We start from the raw sequence: 24,635 nt of genomic DNA on the forward strand, positions 1-24,635 counted from the left end.
AGGAGACGTCATGATCTACCTCGACGATATCCTTATCGCGCATTCGGACCTCCGTAAGCACCGCGAGATCGTCCCTGAAGTCCTTCGGCGACTCCGAATGCACAAGCTGTACCTTCGCAAGGAGAAGTGCGACTTCGAGAAATCGTCAATCGAGTACCTGGGGGTTATCATCTCTCACAACCACGTCGAAATGGATCCCGTTAAGGTTGCCGGAGTCTCCGCATGGCCTCCGCCCGAGAACAAGAAGGACGTCCAGCAGTTCCTGGGGTTTGCTAATTTCTACCGCAGGTTCATTCGGGATTTTCTCGGCCCTAGCGCAACCCCTCTTCGCTCACCAAGAAAGACCAGAAATGGACCTGGGGAGACGCCCGAAGCCGCCGCCTTTCAAGCTATCAAAGACGCGGTCGTCTCAGAGCCCGTCTTAGCGATCCCGGACGACTCCCGGCCTTTCCGACTTGAAGCAGACAGCTCAGATTATGCGGACGGGGCGGTTCTTTCACAACAATCCGCCCCGGACGGGAAGTGGCACCCTGTAGCATTCTATTCCAAAAGCTTAAATGATGTCCAGCGCAACTACGAGATTCACGACAAGGAGATGCTCGCGATCATCCGCGCCTCGAGGAGTATCGGCATTTCCTCGAGGGCGCCGCGCATCCGGTCGAGATCTGGACTGACCATAAGAATTTGGAGTATTTCCGAAAGGCACAGCACCTTAACCGTCGGCAAGCCCGATGGTCGTTGTACCTTTCCAGGTTTGACTTTACGCTGCACCACGTCCCAGGTCGCCAGATGGGCCGTCCCGATGCTCTCTCTCGCCCGGCCCGACCACGGTATCTCCGACGACAACTCGGATGTCACCCTCTTACGCCCCGAACTGTTCCACGTTCGCGCTTGAGGCCGTCACCGTCTCTGGGCCTGGCTCCGAACTTGTCCGCGACATCAAGGAAGCGCTATCCGGTGAGCCTGACCTAGAGGAGCCCGTCGCGCTTGCGGCCCGGCAACTCTTGAAGGTCCGAGGTCAAGTTCGGGGCCCCGCTCATCACGTTCGGACGAGTGGGCCGTCTCCGGCGACCTCCTGTACTTCCGCGGCAAGGTTGTAGTCCCTAAAGACAAGGACCTAAGGAGGCGCATCATCGAGCTCTGCCACGATACGCGAGTCGCCGGACACGCCGGGCGGTTCAAGACCTTAGAGTTGGTTTCGCGCAACTACTGGTGGCCGCAGATGTCTCGCCATATCGGACGCTACGTCGCGACCTGCGACTTATGCTGCCGCACGAAGGCCCTCCGAAGGCTTCCGCATGGAGAGCTCCATCCGACCGAAGTCCCGCCCGAACGTTGGCACACTGTCACTGTAGACTTCATTGTCGAGCTGCCCGAGGCCCATGGGTATGACGCGGTTATGGTAGTGGTCGACGCCCTCGGAAAGCGCGCCCACTTCACTGAGTGCCATACGACAATAGACGCGGTCGGAGCTGCCCGCTTGTACTATCGGAATGTCTGGAGGCACCACGGAACCCCCGAGAAGTACATTTCGGACCGTGGCTCGCAGTTCATCGCTGACTTCACGCGCGAACTCTGGCGCTTAATTGGCGTCAAACCGGCTACCTCCACGGCTTACCACCCGCAAACCGACGGACAAACCGAGCGCGTTAACCAAGAGCTCGAGCAGTACATCCGGATCTTCACCAACTACCAACAAGACGACTGGGACGAGCTTATCCCTGCCGCTGAGTTCGCCTATAACAACCACGTTCACTCCTCCACTCAACAGGTACCCTTTATGACGGACACTGGCCGGCTTCCCCGAATGGGTTTCGAGCCAGGCGCCCGCTCAGAGTTGGAGTCGGTAAACGAGTTTCGCGATCGGATAGCTAACGGCGTCTCCGAGGCAAAGGCCGCACTCGTTAAAGCCAAAGACGAGTATAAACGGTACTACGATCGGAAACGTTCGGACGCTCCGAAGATTCAAGTTGGTGATAAGGTTTGGTTGGACGCCTCTGACATTAGAACGACTCGGCCCTCCGAGAAGTTCTCCCACAAGCGCCTTGGACCGTTCAAGGTGCTCGCAGAGGTTAGCAAAGGTGCCTACAAGCTAGACCTCCCCCGCGTTACTCCAAGCTCCACCCCGTCTTCCCCGTTGTTAAGCTCGAGCCCGCTCAGGACGACCCCTTCGACGGACGACCCGGCTACGACGAACCGCCCCCGAACTAGAGGACGGAGTTCCCGAATGGGAAGTCGAGGAAATCTTGGATGCCAGGATAAGGTATAAGCGTCTTAACTATTTCGTCAGGTGGAAAGGCTACGATGCTTCACATGACTCGTGGGTTCGGTTCGACCGTGTCTTTGCGCCAGACAAGATTGCGGACTTCTATCGGAGATACCCGGGTAAACCACGGCACATCGCCTCAGCAACCTTCGACTCGCTGCCCTTCCGTATTATGCGTCGGGACGCCGCATTCAAAGGGGGGGGTGATGTCAGGGGAACCCCCGCTTCGGCCTCCTTCGGACCCTCCGAACGCATCCGAGGCGCATCCGACCGGCGCCCCCTCGGACAGTACATATAGCTGTATCTATGCAAAAGATATGGGCACTGTCCCAAGGCTCTAATGCAAAAGATGTTAAGACAGATGTATTTCATGAATTTCTCAGTGGAATCAAAAGATATGACTAATACAAAAATATATATAGTAAGAGAAATTACTATTTCTTCAGGCCGATGAGTCGCAATGTAATATTTGGGACTTATAAGCCCAGGGACCAAAAAATTGATAATCGATTAAGTAAGGTTGATGTAGCAAGATATAGTCATCAAAAGCTCTGATGGCAATCAAAAATCGTTCCACATTGATCAACATACCTGTATGCCATTGATCCCATCACTAATACCTTGATATAGCAGGCAAAAACAGTCAAAGAATATTATTTCATTTTATTCTTGGGCAGTTGCCCTCATCTTTTGCATTAGCCCCCTGGGACACTGCCCATATTTTTTGCATAGATACAGCTATATGAGCTGCCTCGGACGCTCCGACCCACCCCGACCATCGTCCACGGCCTCCTTCGCCCGCACAATCACCGATCCGTCAAGACCCTCCCAACGATCACCTTGGGACAGAGCCTGCGACGCCGCTCAGGCCTTCTGCGCTCTACGTCGGCAGTTACGGACGACCAGTATATAGTTGGCGCCCTAGCAGGCGGACCCTTAGAGTTTCTTCTCTTTGGATCCTCCCCTGCTAGGTCGGTCCCTCCGTGTATTTCCCGTAGCTTTTATTCACGCTTTGGATCCTCCCCTGCTAGGCTTTCGTCGGAGTCTCCAGGGTTGCCCTTACAAGTGGGCGCGCTTTCCGAGGGTGTCAACGACGACCATGATCGCGTCGTACCCATGGGCTTCGGGAAGCTCTACGATGAAGTCGACGGAGACGGTATGCCAGCGTTCCGGAGGCGTTTCCGTGGGGTGCAGTTCTCCGTGGGGCAGTCTCCGGAGTGCCTTGGTGCGACAGCACAAGTCACAGGTCGCAACATACCGGCCGATATGGCGAGACATCTGAGGCCACCAGTAGTTCCGGGAGACCAACTCCAGGGTCTTGAAACGACCTGCGTGTCCGGCGACTCGGGTGTCATGGCAGAGCTCGATGATGCGTCTCCGGAGGTCCTTGTCTTTTGGTACGACGATCTTTCCTCGGAAATGGAGAAGACCGCCGGAGACGGCCCACTCGTCAGAACGTGAGGAGCGGGGGCCTCGAGCTTGACCTTGAACCTTAAGAAGTTGCCGGGCCGCTAGTGCGACGGGCTCCTCCAGGTCAGGCTCACCGGAGAGGGCATCACGGATGTCACGGAGGAGTTCGGAGCCGGGACCGGAAACGGAAACGCCCTCGAGTGCGCGGACGTGGAAGAGTTCAGGCCGCAGAAGGACGACGTCGGAGTTGTCGGAATCGACTCCGTGGTCGGGTCTCCGGGAGAGGGCGTCAGGCCGACCCATATCGCGGCCAGGCTTGTGGTGCAGCGTGAAGTCGAACCGGGAGAGGTACAGAGACCACCGGGCCTGTCTCCGGTTGAGGTGCTGCGTCTTCCTGAAGTACTCCAAATTCTTATGGTCAGTCCAAATCTCGACAGGGTGCGCGGCGCCCTCGAGGAAGTGTCTATACTCCTCGAGTGCGCGGATGATCGCGAGCATCTCCTTGTCGTGGATTTCGTAGTTGCGCTGGACATCATTTAAGCTTTTGGAATAGAATGCTACAGGGTGCCACTTCCCGTCCGGGGCGGATTGTGAAAGAACCGCCCCCGTCGCATAATCAGAGCTGTCCGCCTCGAGTCGGAAAGGCCGTGTGTCGTCCGGAATCGCCAGGACCGGTTCCGAGGTGACCGCGTCCTTGATCGCTTGGAACGCGGAGGCCTCCGCGTCGCCCCAAGTCCATTGCTGGTCCTTCTTGGTGAGCACAAAAAGAGGGCGCGCAAGGGTCGAGAAGTCCCGAATGAACCTGCGGTAGAAGTTAGCGAACCCGAGGAACTGCTGAATGTCCTTCTTGTTTTCCGGAGTCGGCCAAGCGGAGACGCCTGCGACCTTGACGGGGTCCATTTCGACGTGGTTGTGGGAGATGATGACTCCGAGGTACTCGATTGACGATTTTTCAAAGTCGCACTTCTCCGCTCGGAGGTACAACTTGTGCTCTCGGAGTCGCCGCAAGACCTCCTGAACGATCTGCCGGTGTTTCCGGAGGTCGGAATGGGCGATCAGGATGTCGTCAAGGTAGATCATGACGTCTCCGGAGAGGATGAGGTCCTGGAAAATGTCATTCATCATCGTTTGGAACGTCGCGGGAGAGTTTGTCAGGCCGAAATACATCACCAAGGGCTCGAACAGGCCTCGGTTAGTCCGGAAAGCTGCTTTCCACTCGTCACCTTCCTTGATCCGGACGTTGTTGAAGCCCCAACGGACGTCGAGTTTGGTGAAGTAACGAGCGCCTTTGAGCCGGTTGATGAGGTCGTTGATCAGCGGAAGGGGGTACCGGTTTTTGACAGTCATTGCATTGAGAGCACGGTAGTCCTGGACGAAGCGGAGTCTGCCGTCCTTCTTCTTGACGAAGAAGACCGGAGACGCCATCGGAGACTTGGAGGGGCGAATCCGGCCCGTCGAAAGCCCTTCCTCGATGAACGCGTCGAGCTCGCGTTGCTCGAGGGGCGAGATGGGGTACACCTTGCAGTTGGTGGGCTTAGCGTCGGGGACGAGTTCAATGGCGTGGTCCCAGGCTCTCCGCTCCGGTAGCGTGTCGAAGGACTCCTTGTTGAAGACGTCCTGGAACTCCTTAGCCCAGTCCGGGATCTCGGAGGGCGGAGGGGCGGAGTTCCTGGCGAAGGCTTCGGCCAGGCGTTGCGAGACAGTACTGCCAGCGCGTATCTCCTCCCGGGGCGGAACGAGGTGTAGAAGATGCGGTCACCATCTTCAAGCTGACCATCGTCATCGTCGTCGTCGGAGTCCGGCGTCAGATCAGGCAGGCCGGAGTCGTCACCGGAGACGGAATCGTCTCCGTCATCAGACCCAGAAAGGTCCATGGCGCAGACCGAGGGGAACGGGCCGGAGCGGAGACGCTTCTGAAGCGACCGGAGTCGCCGCAACTCGGTCCGTTCGACCCGCTCTTCCTCACGGCAGGTCGAGCAATTGCGGGGGCACCGTGTCATCTTGACCTCCTTGGTTTCCCAATTGATCTCTGGGTTATGTTTCCGCAACCAGGAATACCCCAGGATGAGGTCTTGCTTGCCAAGATGGGTGACGGCCAGCTGAACTCGTTCGGCATGGCCCTTGTAGCGCAGGACCAAGTCCGCGATCTGTTTGATGGAGCCAGCGTCATTGGGGGTGCCATCGACATTGAAAACCGGAATCGGCTGATCGAGGGTGCGGACCGGAATGCCATTCCGAGCAACATAGTTCGTGTCAATGAAGTCGGAGGTGGCACCACAGTCGACAAGCCCAGAGAGTGAGAGCTTCAGCGCGCTGGTGGTGGACTCGAGCTCTAACGGGAGGTGGAGGGAGTTCGCCCCAGGGGCAGCGGCAACGGTGTACTGCTTGGGCAGTTTCTTTTCCCAGGCAGTGAGGCGGCGGAGGACGATGACCGGAGTCGCGGGCGGAGTCGGAGACGGAGTCGAGGCGGGGGCAGGAGAGGGTGTGTCTTTCGTTTCGGGCTCATTGTAGGGCAAGGAACTGCATTCATCATACAAAAAGGCAAAACGATTTATAGACGCGAACGAGGGCACACCAGTCACTCGTCGCGGGGACAAAATCCTCTCCGGCCATCGACTCCGCTGCCGTCTCCGGCAGGGCAGCTGTGTCCGTGTAGCGGGTGATCAACTCCGCTAACATCTCGTCACCGAGTTGTTGGATCACCTCGTCGAGGATGTCCATTGAGCGGACATCGGCGGGGAGGGGGCAATCCCGGGCGAGATGGTTTGGGTCGCCGCACCTGAAGCAGGCGCGACGAGGGGCACCCCGAGCCCTGGTGCGATCCAACTCCATAGGGGACGGGAGCTGGAGGCGCCGGAGCGGGGGCGCGGGCCCGGGTGGCACGACCGGAGCCACCGGGCGGAAAGGGGCCGGAGCCGGGATGCGGTTGACCGGAAACGGAGTCCGAATCAAACCGCCAGGCGTCTTGGGGGGCGGCTGACTTGATCAGCTTGGCCGGACCAGGGCCTCGTATTGACGGAAGGCCCGGGTGCGCCAGCTAAGGTAGTCCCGGAGGTCCGGGGGTCGTTCGAGGATGTGATTCCGTTATTGATCAGGGGGTCAAGTCCGTGGCGGAACTTGGTCACCTTGACCAGGCGTCTTCGAATCCGGCGAGGTCCATCAGGTCCTCAAAGTCGTCGGTGTACTGGTAGACATCCTTTGTACCCATGTGATAGGCGGAAGTCTCCAGCTTGGAGAGAGCGTGATCTTGCTCATTCTCCTCGACGAACCGGAGTCGAAACTCGGAAACGAACGAGCCCCAGGACGGAAACGGAAACGGGGCTTTGCTTCCGTGGCGCTCCGCCCATTGCTGAGCGGGTCCTTCTGCCATAAACGACATGGCATAGCGGACAGCCTTTTCCTCGCTCGCCTCTCCGTTGACCACGAAGGCCTCAGGGGCAAGGCGGGCGTAGGTGCGGACCGCGTAAAGGAACGCGCGGCCGCGTTTCCGATCGCCGTTAAAGGTGAACGGGGGGTTTGGTCGCAAGACCAATTTTTGGCGAGGTTGATGTCGCCAAAAAGGGCTTCGGAGTCGCCCTGGACCGAGTCGGAGTCGGAATCGACGTCTCCGGCGATGGTGTTTGGGGTCCGCCAGCATTATTAGCGGCGGCAGCGGCAGCGGAAGCCTGGTTGGTGAGTAAAGCAAGGGCCTCAGTTAGGCTATCGATTTTCGCCTCGAGTGAGTCCAGCCGGGCGTCTGCGGTAGGAGTGACTCCGGACGGCATGACGGGTGCGGGGACCACAGGAGTAGAGGAGGAGGGGACAAGTGGCAGGGGCGGTGACGAGGGCGGAACGGACTCGTATCCGAGCCTGAGTCAGCGCCGAACCTGGCAATCTTGTCCGGTTGATCCCGTAGAGAGTTTCTTCTGCTGTAAGGGCAACCCCGGAGGCCTGAGATCAAGGTCCTAGCAGGGGAGGATCCAAAGCGTGAACATTGGTAAGCGAATACAAATGAAGCTGACCTAGCAGGGGAGGATCCAAAGAGAAGAAACTCTAAGGGTCCGCCTGCTAGGTAGCTGACTATATACTGCTTGTCCGTAGCTGCCGCTGTCGGGCACAGAAGGCTTGGGCGGCGTCGCAGGCGAGGTCCCAGGGCGACCGTCGGGAGGGCGTTGACGGATCGGTGATTGTGCGGGCGAGATGGAGGGCCGGACCGGAGACGGAACCGGAGTCGGACCGGAATCGGAGGCGTCTCCGAGGGGCCGAAAGGGGGGTTCCCCTGACAGACTTTTTGTATTACGCTCCGCTTCAGCCTGACCTTTGATCTTGAGCTCGCCTGGCCTGGTTGGTGGTGTGCGACTACGATCCCTTCGGTTACGCGGCGATCTACTGCGACTCCTACTTGGACTCCGATAGCGTCTTGCTCGCGGCGAGATGCTCCTCCTGCGTGGGGGGCTGCGACTACGGGATATATTGGATCGACGGTCACGTGATATCCGGCGTTTTCGGGCGGGCGGACTGCGACTGTCTCTTCGGTTGGCGCGGGGAGGCGGCGGTGAGCGCGAGCGAGAGTATGAGCGTGGACGACGGCGATTACCTTTAGCGGGTGGCGGTGAGCGGGAGGGTGGCCGAGAAGAACGGTCTGATTCTGGTGTACGTGACCGACGACGACGCTGTGGGGGCGGAGAACGAGAGCTGTGGATGTCATTGTCATGGGAGGGAGAGCGACGTCGACGAGGGGGAGGAGGGGAACGGCGACGAGGGGGAGGCTGTAGAGAGTGAAAAAAGGCAGAAAAAATGGGAAAATAAAACATACTGGTCCTCCACCACGCCCTCTTGCACCCCAGCCACTATCCCTGCCCCTTCCTCCACCCCAATCACCACAACCTCTGCCTCTGCCTCTACCAGACCGGGAATCGGTAATCTCATCTAACCTTGCCCGCCTGTCTCTTTCGTCCAACACCCTCCCGTCGTTTTCTCTCGCCTTGCGCATCTCCTCCTTCTTCTGTTCGACAAAAGTGCGTGGGACACCTGTTACTTCATTTTGTGCTTCCAGCAGCAGCGTCCACAGGGCAGCCATGAATTTCGGCGCGTCCGCAGCGAGAAATGCCTGTAAACTCAGCTGCATTTTGCGCGGGTCCGGAGTGGGTGAGGCTTCCAACAACTGTCAGGGGAACCCCCGCTTCGGCCTCCTTCGGACCCTCCGAACGCATCCGAGGCGCATCCGACCGGCGCCCCCTCGGACGCTCCGACCCACCCCGACCATCGTCCACGGCCTCCTTCGCCCGCACAATCACCGATCCGTCAAGACCCTCCCAACGATCACCTTGGGACAGAGCCTGCGACGCCGCTCAGGCCTTCTGCGCTCTACGTCGGCAGTTACGGACGACCAGTATATAGTTGGCGCCCTAGCAGGCGGACCCTTAGAGTTTCTTCTCTTTGGATCCTCCCCTGCTAGGTCGGTCCCTCCGTGTATTTCCCGTAGCTTTTATTCACGCTTTGGATCCTCCCCTGCTAGGCTTTCGTCGGAGTCTCCAGGGTTGCCCTTACAGCAGAAGAAACTCTCTACGGGATTAACCGGTCAAGATTGCCAGGTTTGGTGCTGACTCAGGCTCGGAGTACGAGTCCGTACCCCCCCTCGTCACCGCCCCTGCCACTTGACCCCTCCTCCTCTGCTCTTGTCGTCTTTACGCCCGCTATGTCTACCGGAGCTGCTCCGGACGCTGACGCGCGCATGGACGCACTTGAGGCGAAACTAGACAACCTCACCAATCTCCTCACCCACCTTGCTTCCCAGGCTTCCGCTGCCGCACCACCTCCGGCAGCTCCCGAACCGCCGGCATCTCCGAATGCCCCCGACGCGGATGCGTTATTTGGTGACATTACTGTCGCCTCAAAACTGGTCTTACGACCAAACCCCCCATTTGCGTTTAACGGAGATCGCAAACGCGGCCGCGCCTTCCTATACGCGGTCAAAACCTACGCTCGGCTTGCCCGGAGGCCTTCGTAGTTAACGGAGAGCCAAGCGAAGAAAAGGCCGTCCGCTACGCCATGTCCTATATGGCGGAGGGACCTGCTCAGCAATGGGCAGAGCGTCATGGGAGCAAAAACCCCTTCCCCTTCCCTCGGTGGAGCCAGTTCCTCTCCGAGTTTCGCCTTCGGTTCGTCGAGGAGAACGAACAGGACCTCGCGCTCGCTAAGTTGGAAAGCGCGGGTTATCACATGGGAACGCGGGATGTCTACGGATATACCGACGACTTCGAGGACTTGATGGACCTCGCTGGCTTCAAGACGCGTTGGTTAAGGTAACCAAGTACCGCCACGGACTTGACCCCTTGATCAACAACGGCATCACCTCTTCGAACGACCCCCAGACCTCCGTGACTATCTAGGCTGGCGCACTCGGGCTTTCCGACAATATGAAGCCCTGGTGCGAGCGAAGCTCATTAAGGGAACGGCTACCCCGCGGACCGCCGGGAGCTCCACGCGGCGCCTTCCCCATCACTCGTTCGGCAACTCCGTTCCCCATCCGCCCGGTGGCCGCACCTGCGCCACCCGCGGCCCGCGCCCCCGTCCCGGTACCTCCGGCTCCCGTCCCTATGGAGTTGGATCGTACTAGGGCTCGGGGCGCCCCTCGTCGAGCCTGCTTCAGATGCGGCGACCCCAATCACTTGGCTCGGGACTGTCCGCTCCCCGCCGATGTTCGCCATATGGACATCCTCGACGAGGTGATCCAGCAACTTGGCGATGAGATGCTAGGAGAGCTACTTGCGCGGTTGTCCGACACCGCGGCCTTAGCAGAAGCGCATTCGGAGGCTCCGGCAGAGGATTTTGTCCCCCCGCGACGAGTGACTGGTGTGCCCTCGTTCGCGTCCATAAATCGTTTCACTTGTTTGTATGATGAATCAACTCCCTTGCCTTACAACGAGCCTGAAACGAAAGACGCACCCCCTGCCCCCTCCGAAGCCCCCCGTTCGGATACGCCGACTTGCCTGGGAGAAAAAGCTACCTGGCAGTTATACCATCTCTGCCGCTCCTGGCGTTAACTCGCTGCACCTCCCCCTTGAACTTGAGTCCACTGCGAACGCGCTCAAGCTCTCCCTCTCGGGTCTGGTCGACTGCGGAGCCACTTCGGACTTTATCGACACAGAATACGTCAACCGAAACAACGTGCCAGTCCGAAATCTCTCAGTACCCATACCGGTCTACAATGTCGACGGCACCCCCAATGATGCTGGGTCTATTCGCCAAATCGCGGACCTGGTCCTACGATACAACGGACACTCCGAACGCGTTCAGCTGGCTGTAACCCACCTTGGGAAACAGGACTTGATACTCGGGTACTCCTGGCTCAAAAAGCATAACCCCGAGATCAACTGGGAAACAAAGGAGGTGAAAATGAGCCGCTGCCCCGAAGCTGCTCCACCTGCCGCGACGAGGAACGGACCGAGCGCGCTGAGGTTCGCCGCCTCCGACTCCTTAAATCGCGCTTACTTGCGGGCGCCTTCCCCACCGTTTGCGCTATCGATATCGCTGGCCCAGACGATGCCGACGACGAACTTCGGAGCTCCTTCGGACCCTCCGGAGCGCTCACCAGACCTTGACGACGATGAGCATCTTGAAGACGGCGACCGCATCTTCTACACCTCCTTTCGCCCAATCGAGGAGATTCGCGCTGGGAGCACCGTGTCCCAACGCCTTGCAGAGGCCTTCGCCCGTAACTCGGCCCCCCCCGCCTTCGGAAATTCCGGACTGGGCCAAGGAGTTCCAAGACGTCTTTGACAAGGAGTCCTTCGACACGTTACCAGAGCGGAGGGCTTGGGACCACGCTATCGAACTCGTCCCGACGCGAAGCCCGCTAATTGCAAGGTGTATCCGATCTCCCCCTTGAACAGCGCGAACTTGACGAGTTCATCGAGGAGGGACTTGCCACAGGCCGTATCCGCCCTTCGAAATCTCCGATGGCTTCCCCCGTCTTCTTCGTTAAGAAAAAGGACGGAGGACTTCGGTTTGTCCAGGACTACCGCGCCCTCAACGCAATGACGATTAAGAACCGGTACCCCCTCCCGTTGATTAATGACCTTATCAACAGGCTTAAGGGCGCCCGTTACTTCACCAAACTCGACGTTCGCTGGGGCTTTAATAACGTCCGGATTAAAGAAGGAGACGAGTGGAAGGCGGCCTTTCGGACCAACCGAGGGTTGTTCGAACCTTTGGTGATGTATTTTGGCCTGACGAACTCCCCGCGACTTTCCAAACGATGATGAATGACATTTTCCAGGATCTCATTCTCTCAGGAGACGTCATGATCTACCTCGACGATATCCTTATCGCGCATTCGGACCTCCGTAAGCACCGCGAGATCGTCCGCGAAGTCCCTCGGCGACTCCGAATGCACAAGCTGTACCTTCGCAAGGGAGAAGTGCGACTTGAGAAATCGTCAATCGAGTACCTGGGGGTTATCATCTCTCACAACCACGTCGAAATGGATCCCGTTAAGGTTGCCGGAGTCTCCGCATGGCCTCCGCCCGAGAACAAGAAGGACGTCCAGCAGTTCCTGGGGTTTGCTAATTTCTACCGCAGGTTCATTCGGGATTTCTCGGCCCTAGCGCAACCCCCTCTTCGCTCACCAAGAAAGACCAGAAATGGACCTGGGGAGAGCCGAAGCCGCCGCCTTTCAAGCTATCAAAGACGCGGTCGTCTCAGAGCCCGTCTTAGCGATCCCGGACGACTCCCGGCCTTTCCGACTTGAAGCAGACAGCTCAGATTATGCGACGGGGCGGTTCTTTCACAACAATCCCCCCGGACGGGAAGTGGCACCCTGTAGCATTCTATTCCAAAAGCTTAAATGATGTCCAGCGCAACTACGAGATTCACGACAAGGAGATGCTCGCGATCATCCCGCACTCGAGGAGTATCGGCATTTCCTCGGGGGCGCCGCGCATCCGGTCGAGATCTGGACTGACCATAAGAATTTGGAGTATTTCCGAAAGGCACAGCACCTTAACCGTCGGCAAGCCCGATGGTCGTTGTACCTTTCCAGGTTTGACTTTACGCTGCACCACGTCCCAGGTCGCCAGATGGGCCGTCCCGATGCTCTCTCTCGCCCGGCCCGACCACGGTATCTCCGACGACAACTCGGATGTCTCCCTCTTACGCCCCGAACTGTTCCACGTTCGCGCTTGAGGCCGTCACCGTCTCTGGGCCTGGCTCCGAACTTGTCCGCGACATCAAGGAAGCGCTATCCGGTGAGCCTGACCTAGAGGAGCCCGTCGCGCTTGCGGCCCGGCAACTCTTGAAGGTCCGAGGTCAAGTTCGGGGCCCCCGCTCATCACGTTCGGACGAGTGGGCCGTCTCCGGCGACCTCCTGTACTTCCGCGGCAAGGTTGTAGTCCCTAAAGACAAGGACCTAAGGAGGCGCATCATCGAGCTCTGCCACGATACGCGAGTCGCCGGACACGCCGGGCGGTTCAAGACCTTAGAGTTGGTTTCGCGCAACTACTGGTGGCCGCAGATGTCTCGCCATATCGGACGCTACGTCGCGACCTGCGACTTATGCTGCCGCACGAAGGCCCTCCGAACTTCGGTTACGCGGCGATCTACTGCGACTCCTACTTGGACTCCGATAGCGTCTTGCTCGCGGCGAGATGCTCCTCCTGCGTGGGGGGCTGCGACTACGGGATATATTGGATCGACGGTCACGTGATATCCGGCGTTTTCGGGCGGGCGGACTGCGACTGTCTCTTCGGTTGGCGCGGGGAGGCGGCGGTGAGCGCGAGCGAGAGTATGAGCGTGGACGACGGCGATTACCTTTAGCGGGTGGCGGTGAGCGGGAGGGTGGCCGAGAAGAACGGTCTGATTCTGGTGTACGTGACCGACGACGACGCTGTGGGGGCGGAGAACGAGAGCTGTGGATGTCATTGTCATGGGAGGGAGAGCGACGTCGACGAGGGGGAGGAGGGGAACGGCGACGAGGGGGAGGCTGTAGAGAGTGAAAAAAAGGCAGAAAAAATGGGAAAATAAAACATACTGGTCCTCCACCACGCCCTCTTGCACCCCAGCCACTATCCCTGCCCCTTCCTCCACCCCAATCACCACAACCTCTGCCTCTGCCTCTACCAGACCGGGAATCGGTAATCTCATCTAACCTTGCCCGCCTGTCTCTTTTCGTCCAACACCCTCCCGTCGTTTTCTCTCGCCTTGCGCATCTCCTCCTTCTTCTGTTCGACAAAAGTGCGTGGGACACCTGTTACTTCATTTTGTGCTTCCAGCAGCAGCGTCCACAGGGCAGCCATGAATTTCGGCGCGTCCAGCGAGAAATGCCTGTAAACTCAGCTGCATTTTGCGCGGGTCCGGAGTGGGTGAGGCTTCCAACAACTGTCAGGGGAACCCCGCGGCCCCTCCGGACCCTCCGAACGCATCCGAGGCGCATCCGACCGGCGCCCCCTCGGACGCTCCGACCCACCCCGACCATCGTCCCACGGCCTCCTTCGCCCGCACAATCACCGATCCGTCAAGACCCTCCCAACGATCACCTTGGGACAGAGCCTGCCGCGCCGCTCAGGCCTTCTGCGCTCTACGTCGGCAGTTACGGACGACCAGTATATAGTTGGCGCCCTAGCAGGCGGACCCTTAGAGTTTCTTCTCTTTGGATCCTCCCCTGCTAGGTCGGTCCCTCCGTGTATTTCCCGTAGCTTTTATTCACGCTTTGGATCCTCCCCTGCTAGGCTTTCGTCGGAGTCTCCAGGGTTGCCCTTACAGCAGAAGAAACTCTCTACGGGATTAACCGGTCAAGATTGCCAGGTTTGGTGCTGACTCAGGCTCGGAGTACGAGTCCGTCACCCCCCTCGTCACCGCCCCTGCCACTTGACCCCTCCTCCTCTGCTCTTGTCGTCTTTACGCCCGCTATGTCTACCGGAGCTGCTCCGGGACGCTGACGCGCATGGACGCCACTTGAGGCGAAACTAGACAACCTCACCAATCTCCTCACCCACCTTGCTTCCCAGGCTTCCGCTGCCGCACCACCTCCGGCAGCTCCCGAACCGCCGCCCGGCATCTCCGAATGCCCCCGACGCGGATGCGTTATTTGGTGACATTACTGTCGCCTCAAAACTGGTCTTACGACCAAACCCCCCATTTGCGTTTAACGGAGATCGCAAAACGGCCGCGCCTTCCTATACGCGGTCAAAACCTACGCTCGGCTTGCCCCGGAGGCCTTCGTAGTTAACGGAGAGCCAAGCGAAGAAAAGGCCGTCCGCTACGCCATGTCCTATATGGCGGAGGGACCTGCTCAGCAATGGGCAGAGCGTCATGGGAGCAAAAACCCCTTCCCCTTCCCTCGGTGGAGCCAGTTCCTCTCCGAGTTTCGCCTTCGGTTCGTCGAGGAGAACGAACAGGACCTCGCTCGCTAAGTTGGAAAGCGCGGGTTATCACATGGGAACGCGGGATGTCTACGGATATACCGGCGACTTCGAGGACTTGATGGACCTCGCTGGCTTCGAAGACGCGTTGGTTAAGGTAACCAAGTACCGCCACGGACTTGACCCCTTGATCAACAACGGCATCACCTCTTCGAACGACCCCCAGACCTCCGTGACTATCTAGGCTGGCGCACTCGGGCTTTCCGACAATATGAAGCCCTGGTGCGAGCGAAGCTCATTAAGGGAACGGCTACCCCGCGGACCGCCCGGGAGCTCCACGCGGCGCCTTCCCCATCACTCGTTCGGCAACTCCGTTTCCCCATCCGCCCGGTGGCCGCACCTGCGCCACCCCGGCCCGCGCCCCGTCCCGGTACCTCCGGCTCCCGTCCCTATGGAGTTGGATCGTACTAGGGCTCGGGGCGCCCCTCGTCGAGCCTGCTTCAGATGCGGCGACCCCAATCACTTGGCTCGGGACTGTCCGCTCCCCGCCGATGTTCGCCATATGGACATCCTCGACGAGGTGATCCAGCAACTTGGCGATGAGATGCTAGGAGAGCTACTTGCGCGGTTGTCCGACACCGCGGCCTTAGCAGAAGCGCATTCGGAGGCTCCGGCAGAGGATTTTGTCCCCGCGACGAGTGACTGGTGTGCCCTCGTTCGCGTCCATAAATCGTTTCACTTGTTTGTATGATGAATCAACTCCCTTGCCTTACAACGAGCCTGAAACGAAAGACGCACCCCCCCCCCTCCGAAGCCCCCCGTTCGGATACGCCGACTTGCCTGGGAGAAAAAGCTACCTGGCAGTTATACCATCTCTGCCGCTCCTGGCGTTAACTCGCTGCACCTCCCCCTTGAACTTGAGTCCACTGCGAACGCGCTCAAGCTCTCCCTCTCGGGTCTGGTCGACTGCGGAGCCACCTGGACTTTATCGACACAGAATACGTCAACCGAAACAACGTGCCAGTCCGAAATCTCTCAGTACCCATACCGGTCTACAATGTCGACGGCACCCCCAATGATGCTGGGTCTATTCGCCAAATCGCGGACCTGGTCCTACGATACAACGGACACTCGAACGCGTTCAGCTGGCTGTAACCCACCTTGGGAAACAGGACTTGATACTCGGGTACTCCTGGCTCAAAAAGCATAACCCCGAGATCAACTGGGAAACAAAGGAGGTGAAAATGAGCCGCTGCCCCCGAAGCTGCTCCACCTGCCGCGACGAGGAACGGACCGAGCGCGCTGAGGTTCGCCGCCTCCGACTCCTTAAATCGCTTACTTGCGGGCGCCTTCCCCACCGTTTGCGCTATCGATATCGCTGGCCCAGACGATGCCGACGACGAACTTCGGAGCTCCTTCGGACCCTCCGGAGCGCTCACCAGACCTTGACGACGATGAGCATCTTGAAGACGGCGACCGCATCTTCTACACCTCCTTTCGCCCAATCGAGGAGATTCCGCTGGGAGCACCGTGTCCCAACGCCTTGCAGAGGCCTTCGCCCGTAACTCGGCCCCCCCGCCTTCGGAGATTCCGGACTGGGCCAAGGAGTTCCAAGACGTCTTTGACAAGGAGTCCTTCGACACGTTACCAGAGCGGAGGGCTTGGGACCACGCTATCGAACTCGTCCCCGACGCGAAGCCCGCTAATTGCAAGGTGTATCCGATCTCCCCCTTGAACAGGCGAACTTGACGAGTTCATCGAGGAGGGACTTGCCACAGGCCGTATCCGCCCTTCGAAATCTCCGATGGCTTCCCCCGTCTTCTTCGTTAAGAAAAAGGACGGAGGACTTCGGTTTGTCCAGGACTACCGCGCCCTCAACGCAATGACGATTAAGAACCGGTACCCCCTCCCGTTGATTAATGACCTTATCAACAGGCTTAAGGGCGCCCGTTACTTCACCAAACTCGACGTTCGCTGGGGCTTTAATAACGTCCGGATTAAAGAAGGAGACGAGTGGAAGGCGGCCTTTCGGACCAACCGAGGGTTGTTCGAACCTTTGGTGATGTATTTTGGCCTGACGAACTCCCCCGCGACTTTCCAAACGATGATGAATGACATTTTCCAGGATCTCATTCTCTCAGGAGACGTCATGATCTACCTCGACGATATCCTTATCGCGCATTCGGACCTCCGTAAGCACCACCCGAGATCGTCCGCGAAGTCCTTCGGCGACTCCGAATGCACAAGCTGTACCTTCGCAAGGAGAAGTGCGACTTCGAGAAATCGTCAATCGAGTACCTGGGGGTTATCATCTCTCACAACCACGTCGAAATGGATCCCGTTAAGGTTGCCGGAGTCTCCGCATGGCCTCCGCCCGAGAACAAGAAGGACGTCCAGCAGTTCCTGGGGTTTGCTAATTTCTACCGCAGGTTCATTCGGGATTTCTCGGCCCTAGCGCAACCCCTCTTCGCGCTCACCAAGAAAGACCAGAAATGGACCTGGGGAGACGCCGAAGCCGCCGCCTTTCAAGCTATCAAAGACGCGGTCGTCTCAGAGCCCGTCTTAGCGATCCCGGACGACTCCCGGCCTTTCCGACTTGAAGCAGACAGCTCAGATTATGCGACGGGGCGGTTCTTTCACAACAATCCGCCCCGGACGGGAAGTGGCACCCTGTAGCGTTCTATTCCAAAAGCTTAAATGATGTCCAGCGCAACTACGAGATTCACGACAAGGAGATGCTCGCGATCATCCGCGCACTCGAGGAGTATCGGCATTTCCTCGAGGGCGCCCGCGCATCCGGTCGAGATCTGGACTGACCATAAGAATTTGGAGTATTTCCGAAAGGCACAGCACCTTAACCGTCGGCAAGCCCGATGGTCGTTGTACCTTTCCAGGTTTGACTTTACGCTGCACCACGTCCCAGGTCGCCAGATGGGCCGTCCCGATGCTCTCTCTCGCCCGGCCCGACCACGGTATCTCCGACGACAACTCGGATGTCACCCTCTTACGCCCCGAACTGTTCCACGTTCGCGCTTGAGGCCGTCACCGTCTCTGGGCCTGGCTCCGAACTTGTCCGCGACATCAAGGAAGCGCTATCCGGTGAGCCTGACCTAGAGGAGCCCGTCGCGCTTGCGGCCCGGCAACTCTTGAAGGTCCGAGGTCAAGTTCGGGGCCCCCGCTCATCACGTTCGGACGAGTGGGCCGTCTCCGGCGACCTCCTGTACTTCCGCGGCAAGGTTGTAGTCCCTAAAGACAAGGACCTAAGGAGGCGCATCATCGAGCTCTGCCACGATACGCGAGTCGCCGGACACGCCGGGCGGTTCAAGACCTTAGAGTTGGTTTCGCGCAACTACTGGTGGCCGCAGATGTCTCGCCATATCGGACGCTACGTCGCGACCTGCGACTTATGCTGCCGCACGAAGGCCCTCCGAAGGCTTCCGCATGGAGAGCTCCATCCGACCGAAGTCCCGCCCGAACGTTGGCACACTGTCACTGTAGACTTCATTGTCGAGCTGCCCGAGGCCCATGGGTATGACGCGGTTATGGTAGTGGTCGACGCCCTCGGAAAGCGCGCCCACTTCACTGAGTGCCATACGACAATAGACGCGGTCGGAGCTGCCCGCTTGTACTATCGGAACGTCTGGAGGCACCACGGAACCCCCGAGAAGTACATTTCGGACCGTGGCTCGCAGTTCATCGCCGACTTCACGCGCGAACTCTGGCGCTTAATTGGCGTCAAACCGGCTACCTCCACGGCTTACCACCCGCAAACCGACGGACAAACCGGCGCGTTAACCAAGAGCTCGAGCAGTACATCCGGATCTTCACCAACTACCAACAAGACGACTGGGACGAGCTTATCCCTGCCGCTGAGTTCGCCTATAACAACCACGTTCACTCCTCCACTCAACAGGTACCCTTTATGACGGACACTGGCCGGCTTCCCGAATGGGTTTCGAGCCAGGCGCCCGCTCAGAGTTGGAGTCGGTAAACGAGTTTCGCGATCGGATAGCTAACGGCGTCTCCGAGGCAAAGGCCGCACTCGTTAAAGCCAAAGACGAGTATAAACGGTACTACGATCGGAAACGTTCGGACGCTCCGAAGATTCAAGTTGGTGATAAGGTTTGGTTGGACGCCTCTGACATTAGAACGACTCGGCCCTCCGAGAAGTTCTCCCACAAGCGCCTTGGACCGTTCAAGGTGCTCGCAGAGGTTAGCAAAGGTGCCTACAAGCTAGACCTCCCCCCGCGTTACTCCAAGCTCCACCCCGTCTTCCCCGTTGTTAAGCTCGAGCCCGCTCAGGACGACCCCCTTCGACGGACGACCCGGCTACGACGAACCGCCCCCGAACTAGAGGACGGAGTTCCCGAATGGGAAGTCGAGGAAATCTTGGATGCCAGGATAAGGTATAAGCGTCTTAACTATTTCGTCAGGTGGAAAGGCTACGATGCTTCACACGACTCGTGGGTTCGGTTCGACCGTGTCTTTGCGCCAGACAAGATTGCGGACTTCTATCGGAGATACCCGGGTAAACCACGGCACATCGCCTCAGCAACCTTCGACTCGCTGCCCTTCCGTATTATGCGTCGGGACGCCGCATTCAAAGGGGGGTGATGTCAGGGGAACCCCCGCCTGGCCTCCTTCGGACCCTCCGAACGCATCCGAGGCGCATCCGACCGGCGCCCCCTCGGACGCTCCGACCCACCCCGACCATCGTCCACGGCCTCCTTCGCCCGCACAATCACCGATCCGTCAAGACCCTCCCAACGATCACCTTGGGACAGAGCCTGCGACGCCGCTCAGGCCTTCTGCGCTCTACGTCGGCAGTTACGGACGACCAGTATATAGTTGGCGCCCTAGCAGGCGGACCCTTAGAGTTTCTTCTCTTTGGATCCTCCCCTGCTAGGTCGGTCCCTCCGTGTATTTCCCGTAGCTTTTATTCACGCTTTGGATCCTCCCCTGCTAGGCTTTTCGTCGGAGTCTCCAGGGTTGCCCTTACAACAACTCGATGGTGTAGTTGATCAGAATGTCGTCCCACACAGCTCGACAATCTTTTTGGTTATCCACGGTTGGATGACAACGAGGTTTACTTTGCGCATATCCACCTAATTGAGTGAGATGAGCTTTTGTACCAAGAAAGAGCATGCCAAAGTGACCGAGATTTGTGGAAGGTCGGAAGATCACTGGAACTCTGGATGATGAGGGTAGAAGAGCATCCTCAAGCTTGAATCCCCTGGAAGTGGAAGAAAAGAGACGTCTGCTGTGACCATGGCGTTTCAGTGGGTCCAACCACTTAAAAAGCAATCCAATTGAGACTGTTTCACAGCCGATACAGTCCGCCAGCGGCTGTCTTGTGTGTTTGCTTCGCTCAGCGTCTCATACCATGTCGGAAATACTGTTGGTAAGAGTGCTGCAGCTACATACTTAGCGCTGTTGGCAACTTGAACACGAAGACAAATGAATAATTTATCGATGGTCATGACCTCGAAGAAACTTATGTTGTTGTTGTATATACCGTAGAAACGCTCTGTACTAGACCATCTAATCCATCTCGATATATTCTGTGTCCGAATCCGAAGACTCTGAAAGCGCCACCGATTGTGCCGCCATCGATACATCTCTGTTTGTTGCCCTAGATGGAGACCGCATATAGTCATCAGAGCCCTCGCGACGCCTTTGGCGCTTTCTGATGTTTGACGCTGCGCTAGGCGTCTTCCGCTTTTGGGGGGTGGATGGCAGAGTTGGGCCTGAACTTGGAGGTATTTTCCTGTTCCGATATGATTTGCGGGTCGGAGTGGGCCGACCGGGCAGAGGAAGTGGTTTGGGCTTCTTCCGCATATCTGGTTTGTTCTCGTAGGTTGCTTTCCAAGTGGCCAGGAAATTCCTGCTATCTTCATTTAGGAGGACTTCATCCCAGTTGATGGTGCAGATGGGATGCTGTCCAGCATCGGTGAGCAGCTCTTCCTCTATCGACTGAAACCCTATGTGAGGTGGGAAAAGCGCAAGGACACGAACCAGCCGGAATGCATGTTGGTCAATGGAGATGTCACCATCAGTGGCATGGGGAGCATCGAGAGTAGGGAAACTAGCGAGCGCGTTAACAGCCTCCTCAAGTAGTGCCGAGTCGATAACGCGGGTCCAAACTTTTTGGATCTGAATGGTGATTAGTAGGCATGAAAGCGCCAGACGAAAAATAAACCTGTTGCAGCCAGAATTTTCCTGGTGTCACGGTCTTGATTGCACCTTTGACCTTGCCTCTAAGTTTGTCAGGAAGCCCATTTGCTTTCTGCCCTTCACCCCAATTTTTGCACTGTACGACCACCCAAACAAATGAGCCGTCATCCAACTGCAGCTTCATCATGATGTCTGGACCTATAGTTTCACTCGGGAAGCATATCGGAGCCCGGAGAGGGTCCCGATGGTCAAGCCAGTCGATGGTGGCCCTGTCGGTGCTACAATTGTGACCTAGGTGTCCTGTGGGAAGACGATATTGTCGCCAGTCAACGGGGTAAACCTGGGGGGCCGAATCAAGACCGCCTTCGCGATGAATCGCCACCAGGCGACCTTTGCGGCCTTGCATCCAGCTAGGAATGTATTTCTGGCTGAAGGAGAATATCTTTGAGAGCGGTACAAAGTCGCCAAAGGCACGCGCGAGGACGAAGCGCAATGTAGCTCTCAAAACCGTTGTTTTGCGAGCCGAGCCGAGACATCGTCTCAGTCTCGACCTTGTTCATGAAGAACTGGCCGGATTTGTGCGATCTGGATGCCCTCATAACCTTAGCCTCTTCGTCTGCTGCCCTCTCCATCTGTGTTATGGCTGCAAGAATGATGAGCGGCTCGAATAAACAAGTTTCACCCAGCTTCTCCGTTGGAGTAAAACGAGCGAAGCCAGCTTCAACAAAGATACGCGTTTGTTTTGTCACGGCCAGAGCCGATGAACGGACAAAGGATTCGAAGACAGTGTTCACAAAGATGTTTCGAATCTCGGAGTCTGAAGGACCGAATGAGCTGGCATCGCGGAAACGTTGGAAACGTACTTCTGGCAATCTTGCCATAATTGAGCTGCCTGATTAAGGTGTTCCGGCGTTTACCGACATCAGAGGGTAGGCGAATGTCAGAATTGAGCGAGTCTGACGGGATAAAGCCCGTATTCAGCATGATCCAGGTGTCGAGTTCGTCATGGGGATTCTGGAAACCCTGTTCAAGGAGATAAGCTATTGCTGAGGCAGTTGTTCGATAGCTGTTGGTACGAATTAATTTTGAGAAACAGACCAGAAACAGAATAACGTGCCGACCAGCAAGCCAGATGCCCATGCGCTTGAGGAGAAGTTGCCCGCTTTCCTTGCGCGAGGACGTCGGGTGGAATAAATTGACGCATATATGCCAAATGTAGCTCAGAATCTTCGTAGAAACCCCCGATGTCTGTTTTGAACATGGAATATCTTGGAGTGCCTTTATGAGCTACAGAATGCGCAGCATCTTCTATCACGTCAATGTCCAGGCCAGTGCCAGTGGCAATCGTAATATAGCCAGCGACAACCAGAGCGTATAGCATGACAAAGAACTCGCGCAGTAGTGGCCTGAGTTCGTAGGTGCCCATGGTATTCGGTTCTTGAGAGCGAAATGCGTTGCAAAAGTCTGATGCCGCAAGCTGAGCTTCATCGAGGACAAAGTAAAATTTCCGGTCGTTGATAGGAGCAACAGATGGGTGATCCGAGTGCTCCGCTATTAGATGGGTGGTGACATTCAAAAGTTCCCGTGTGAGAGGGAGGAATTCTATTCCAGTTATATCTGAATTGCCTGAACGGTTTTCGCGGCTAGGAGAGTCCAGTATGTCTGCCAATACTTCAAAAATATCGCTGTCGTGCGATCCCAGCAAAGAAGGGTTGATCTGAAGCAGCGTCCACAGGCGTTGATCAGAGGCCGAGACTTGTCGTCCAGAGTGTATGATTGCGCAAATAAACAGCCTGAAAATAAGGAGCCGTGCCACCACAACATGTGTCAAGCAAGTAGCAGCGCATTCTCGGTTTTCTTCCAGCCGACTTTTGAACTTGGGATGATCATCGCCTGGAAGTTCTCGAGTAAAGCTGTTCTTTAGTTCTAACCTATTCTTGACAGCAGTCATGTCGCCCGACCCCAGATCTTCCTCTTTATCCTTGAGAGAGAAATAGAATCCCCAACTATGACACAACGCCTCTAAAGCATGACGTGTTTTCCCTGTGCCGGAGCAGTTGACGATACATCTGTCGAGGAATGTTAGCGCGCGAGATGTATAAAGAGTATATTTAGGACACACGATACCCTTCCGGACTCAAACAGTTGTTCGATTCGTTTGCTCATTGTTGGGTCATGAGAATAGCCGCCCAGTTGGTGGAGTAGCAAAGACGGAGTTGATTTCGATTTCATGACGGGGATTCGGAGGTTTTTGAGAAACTGGATACGCTCGGTAGACAAGCCTTCCTGAACGGCTTCAGAAGGTTCCCATGACTCCAAGTGCTTCTCCTCCCAGCCTGGCTTCACAAAGTTTAGCATATAATCGAAGGTCCTGTTGAGTTTAGAGACGGCCGCATCAGATAGACCCAGTCGCCAGCTCTGAGAGTCAAACGAGCTTGTAGTAGAGGGCATTGTTGTTGCGGATGAGACCGAATCGGAGTATGGGAATGCCGAGTCGTGGATAACGGAGAGATGGGGATATCGTGTGTTTGAATTTCTGAGGGTTGGTGGGGAGCTTATATAGAGAAAGAGAACAAGGACATCGTTGCGACGTTAAGTTTGAGGAAGACAATAGCCCATGGCAGCAAGATGATAAAACAGCTCGTAGTTGCTTCCGATTGGTTGGCACTAACAGGCATTGAATGCGACAACAAGTAGCGTTTTTCAGCCGAACTTCGGGGTAGGTGGTGAATGCCTATTTTGGAAGGGGGCAGTACGAAGAACAAGAGATTGAATTGTGTCAGAACTGGCATCTAGCTCGTGGATTTAATGATACTTCCCACATACCCACAAACAGAAGACGGAATGCAGCCGGCAGAAATGAGCGACTGGCGACCGGCTGGGAGGATAGCAGTGCGGTGAGTAGTTTAACGTAAAGTCGTCTTGGGAAGAGGAAACCCAATAGTGGTAAGAGCAGGCGATATAAGTTTGTTTGTGCGAATGGCTTGTGTTGGACCTACAAACGTGACCATCAGTTTCTGTCACACACAACAGGTTATGATCTCCCATTCGGAAACGCAGCCCACTGAGGACCCCCTGCTGTCTTCAAATCAAAACGAGCTAGCTGCTCTGAAATCGCGCCATCACCATCTAGAAGACCTAGATGTCGCGGCTGAATTCCTATCTTTATTGCTGACCGCGTCGTTCCTACGAGCAGGAAGACCGGTTGATCGAGAGCTCACAGCATTGCTTGCCTGCCGCACTCTCCTTTCTGCTGAGCCTCGACTTCACCAACAACTACGGAGAGCAAGACTAGCCGAAGACTGGACGCAGGTTACAGATTCGCGTCAGTAGGTCAACGGTGTTGGGCGACGCTGAACAGACCACAGCTTACATACCGCCCTTTGTTTCATCCGCTGCACGGTCATGCCTCGACTACTTTCGCCCCACATTGAAGAAGGCCATCG

At 57.0% G+C, this 24,635-nt stretch overlaps 1 protein-coding gene across 1 annotated transcript; it reads right to left on the minus strand.

The window, feature by feature from the left end:
* Positions 1-13,266: 13,266 nt before the first annotated feature.
* MIND_00888300 (uncharacterized protein) lies at positions 13,267-13,798 on the minus strand (the record flags this gene model as incomplete). Its single annotated transcript, XM_037365535.1, has 3 exons — positions 13,267-13,329; positions 13,388-13,637; positions 13,686-13,798. 3 exons carry the CDS (start codon positions 13,796-13,798, stop codon positions 13,267-13,269), a joined length of 426 nt encoding a protein of 141 aa, XP_037218777.1.
* Positions 13,799-24,635: the final 10,837 nt, after the last annotated feature.

Source organism: Mycena indigotica, assembly GCF_014461135.1.
Source record: "Mycena indigotica strain 171206Taipei chromosome Unknown Mind.scaff0007, whole genome shotgun sequence".
Taxonomy (NCBI): Eukaryota; Fungi; Basidiomycota; class Agaricomycetes; order Agaricales; family Mycenaceae; genus Mycena; species Mycena indigotica.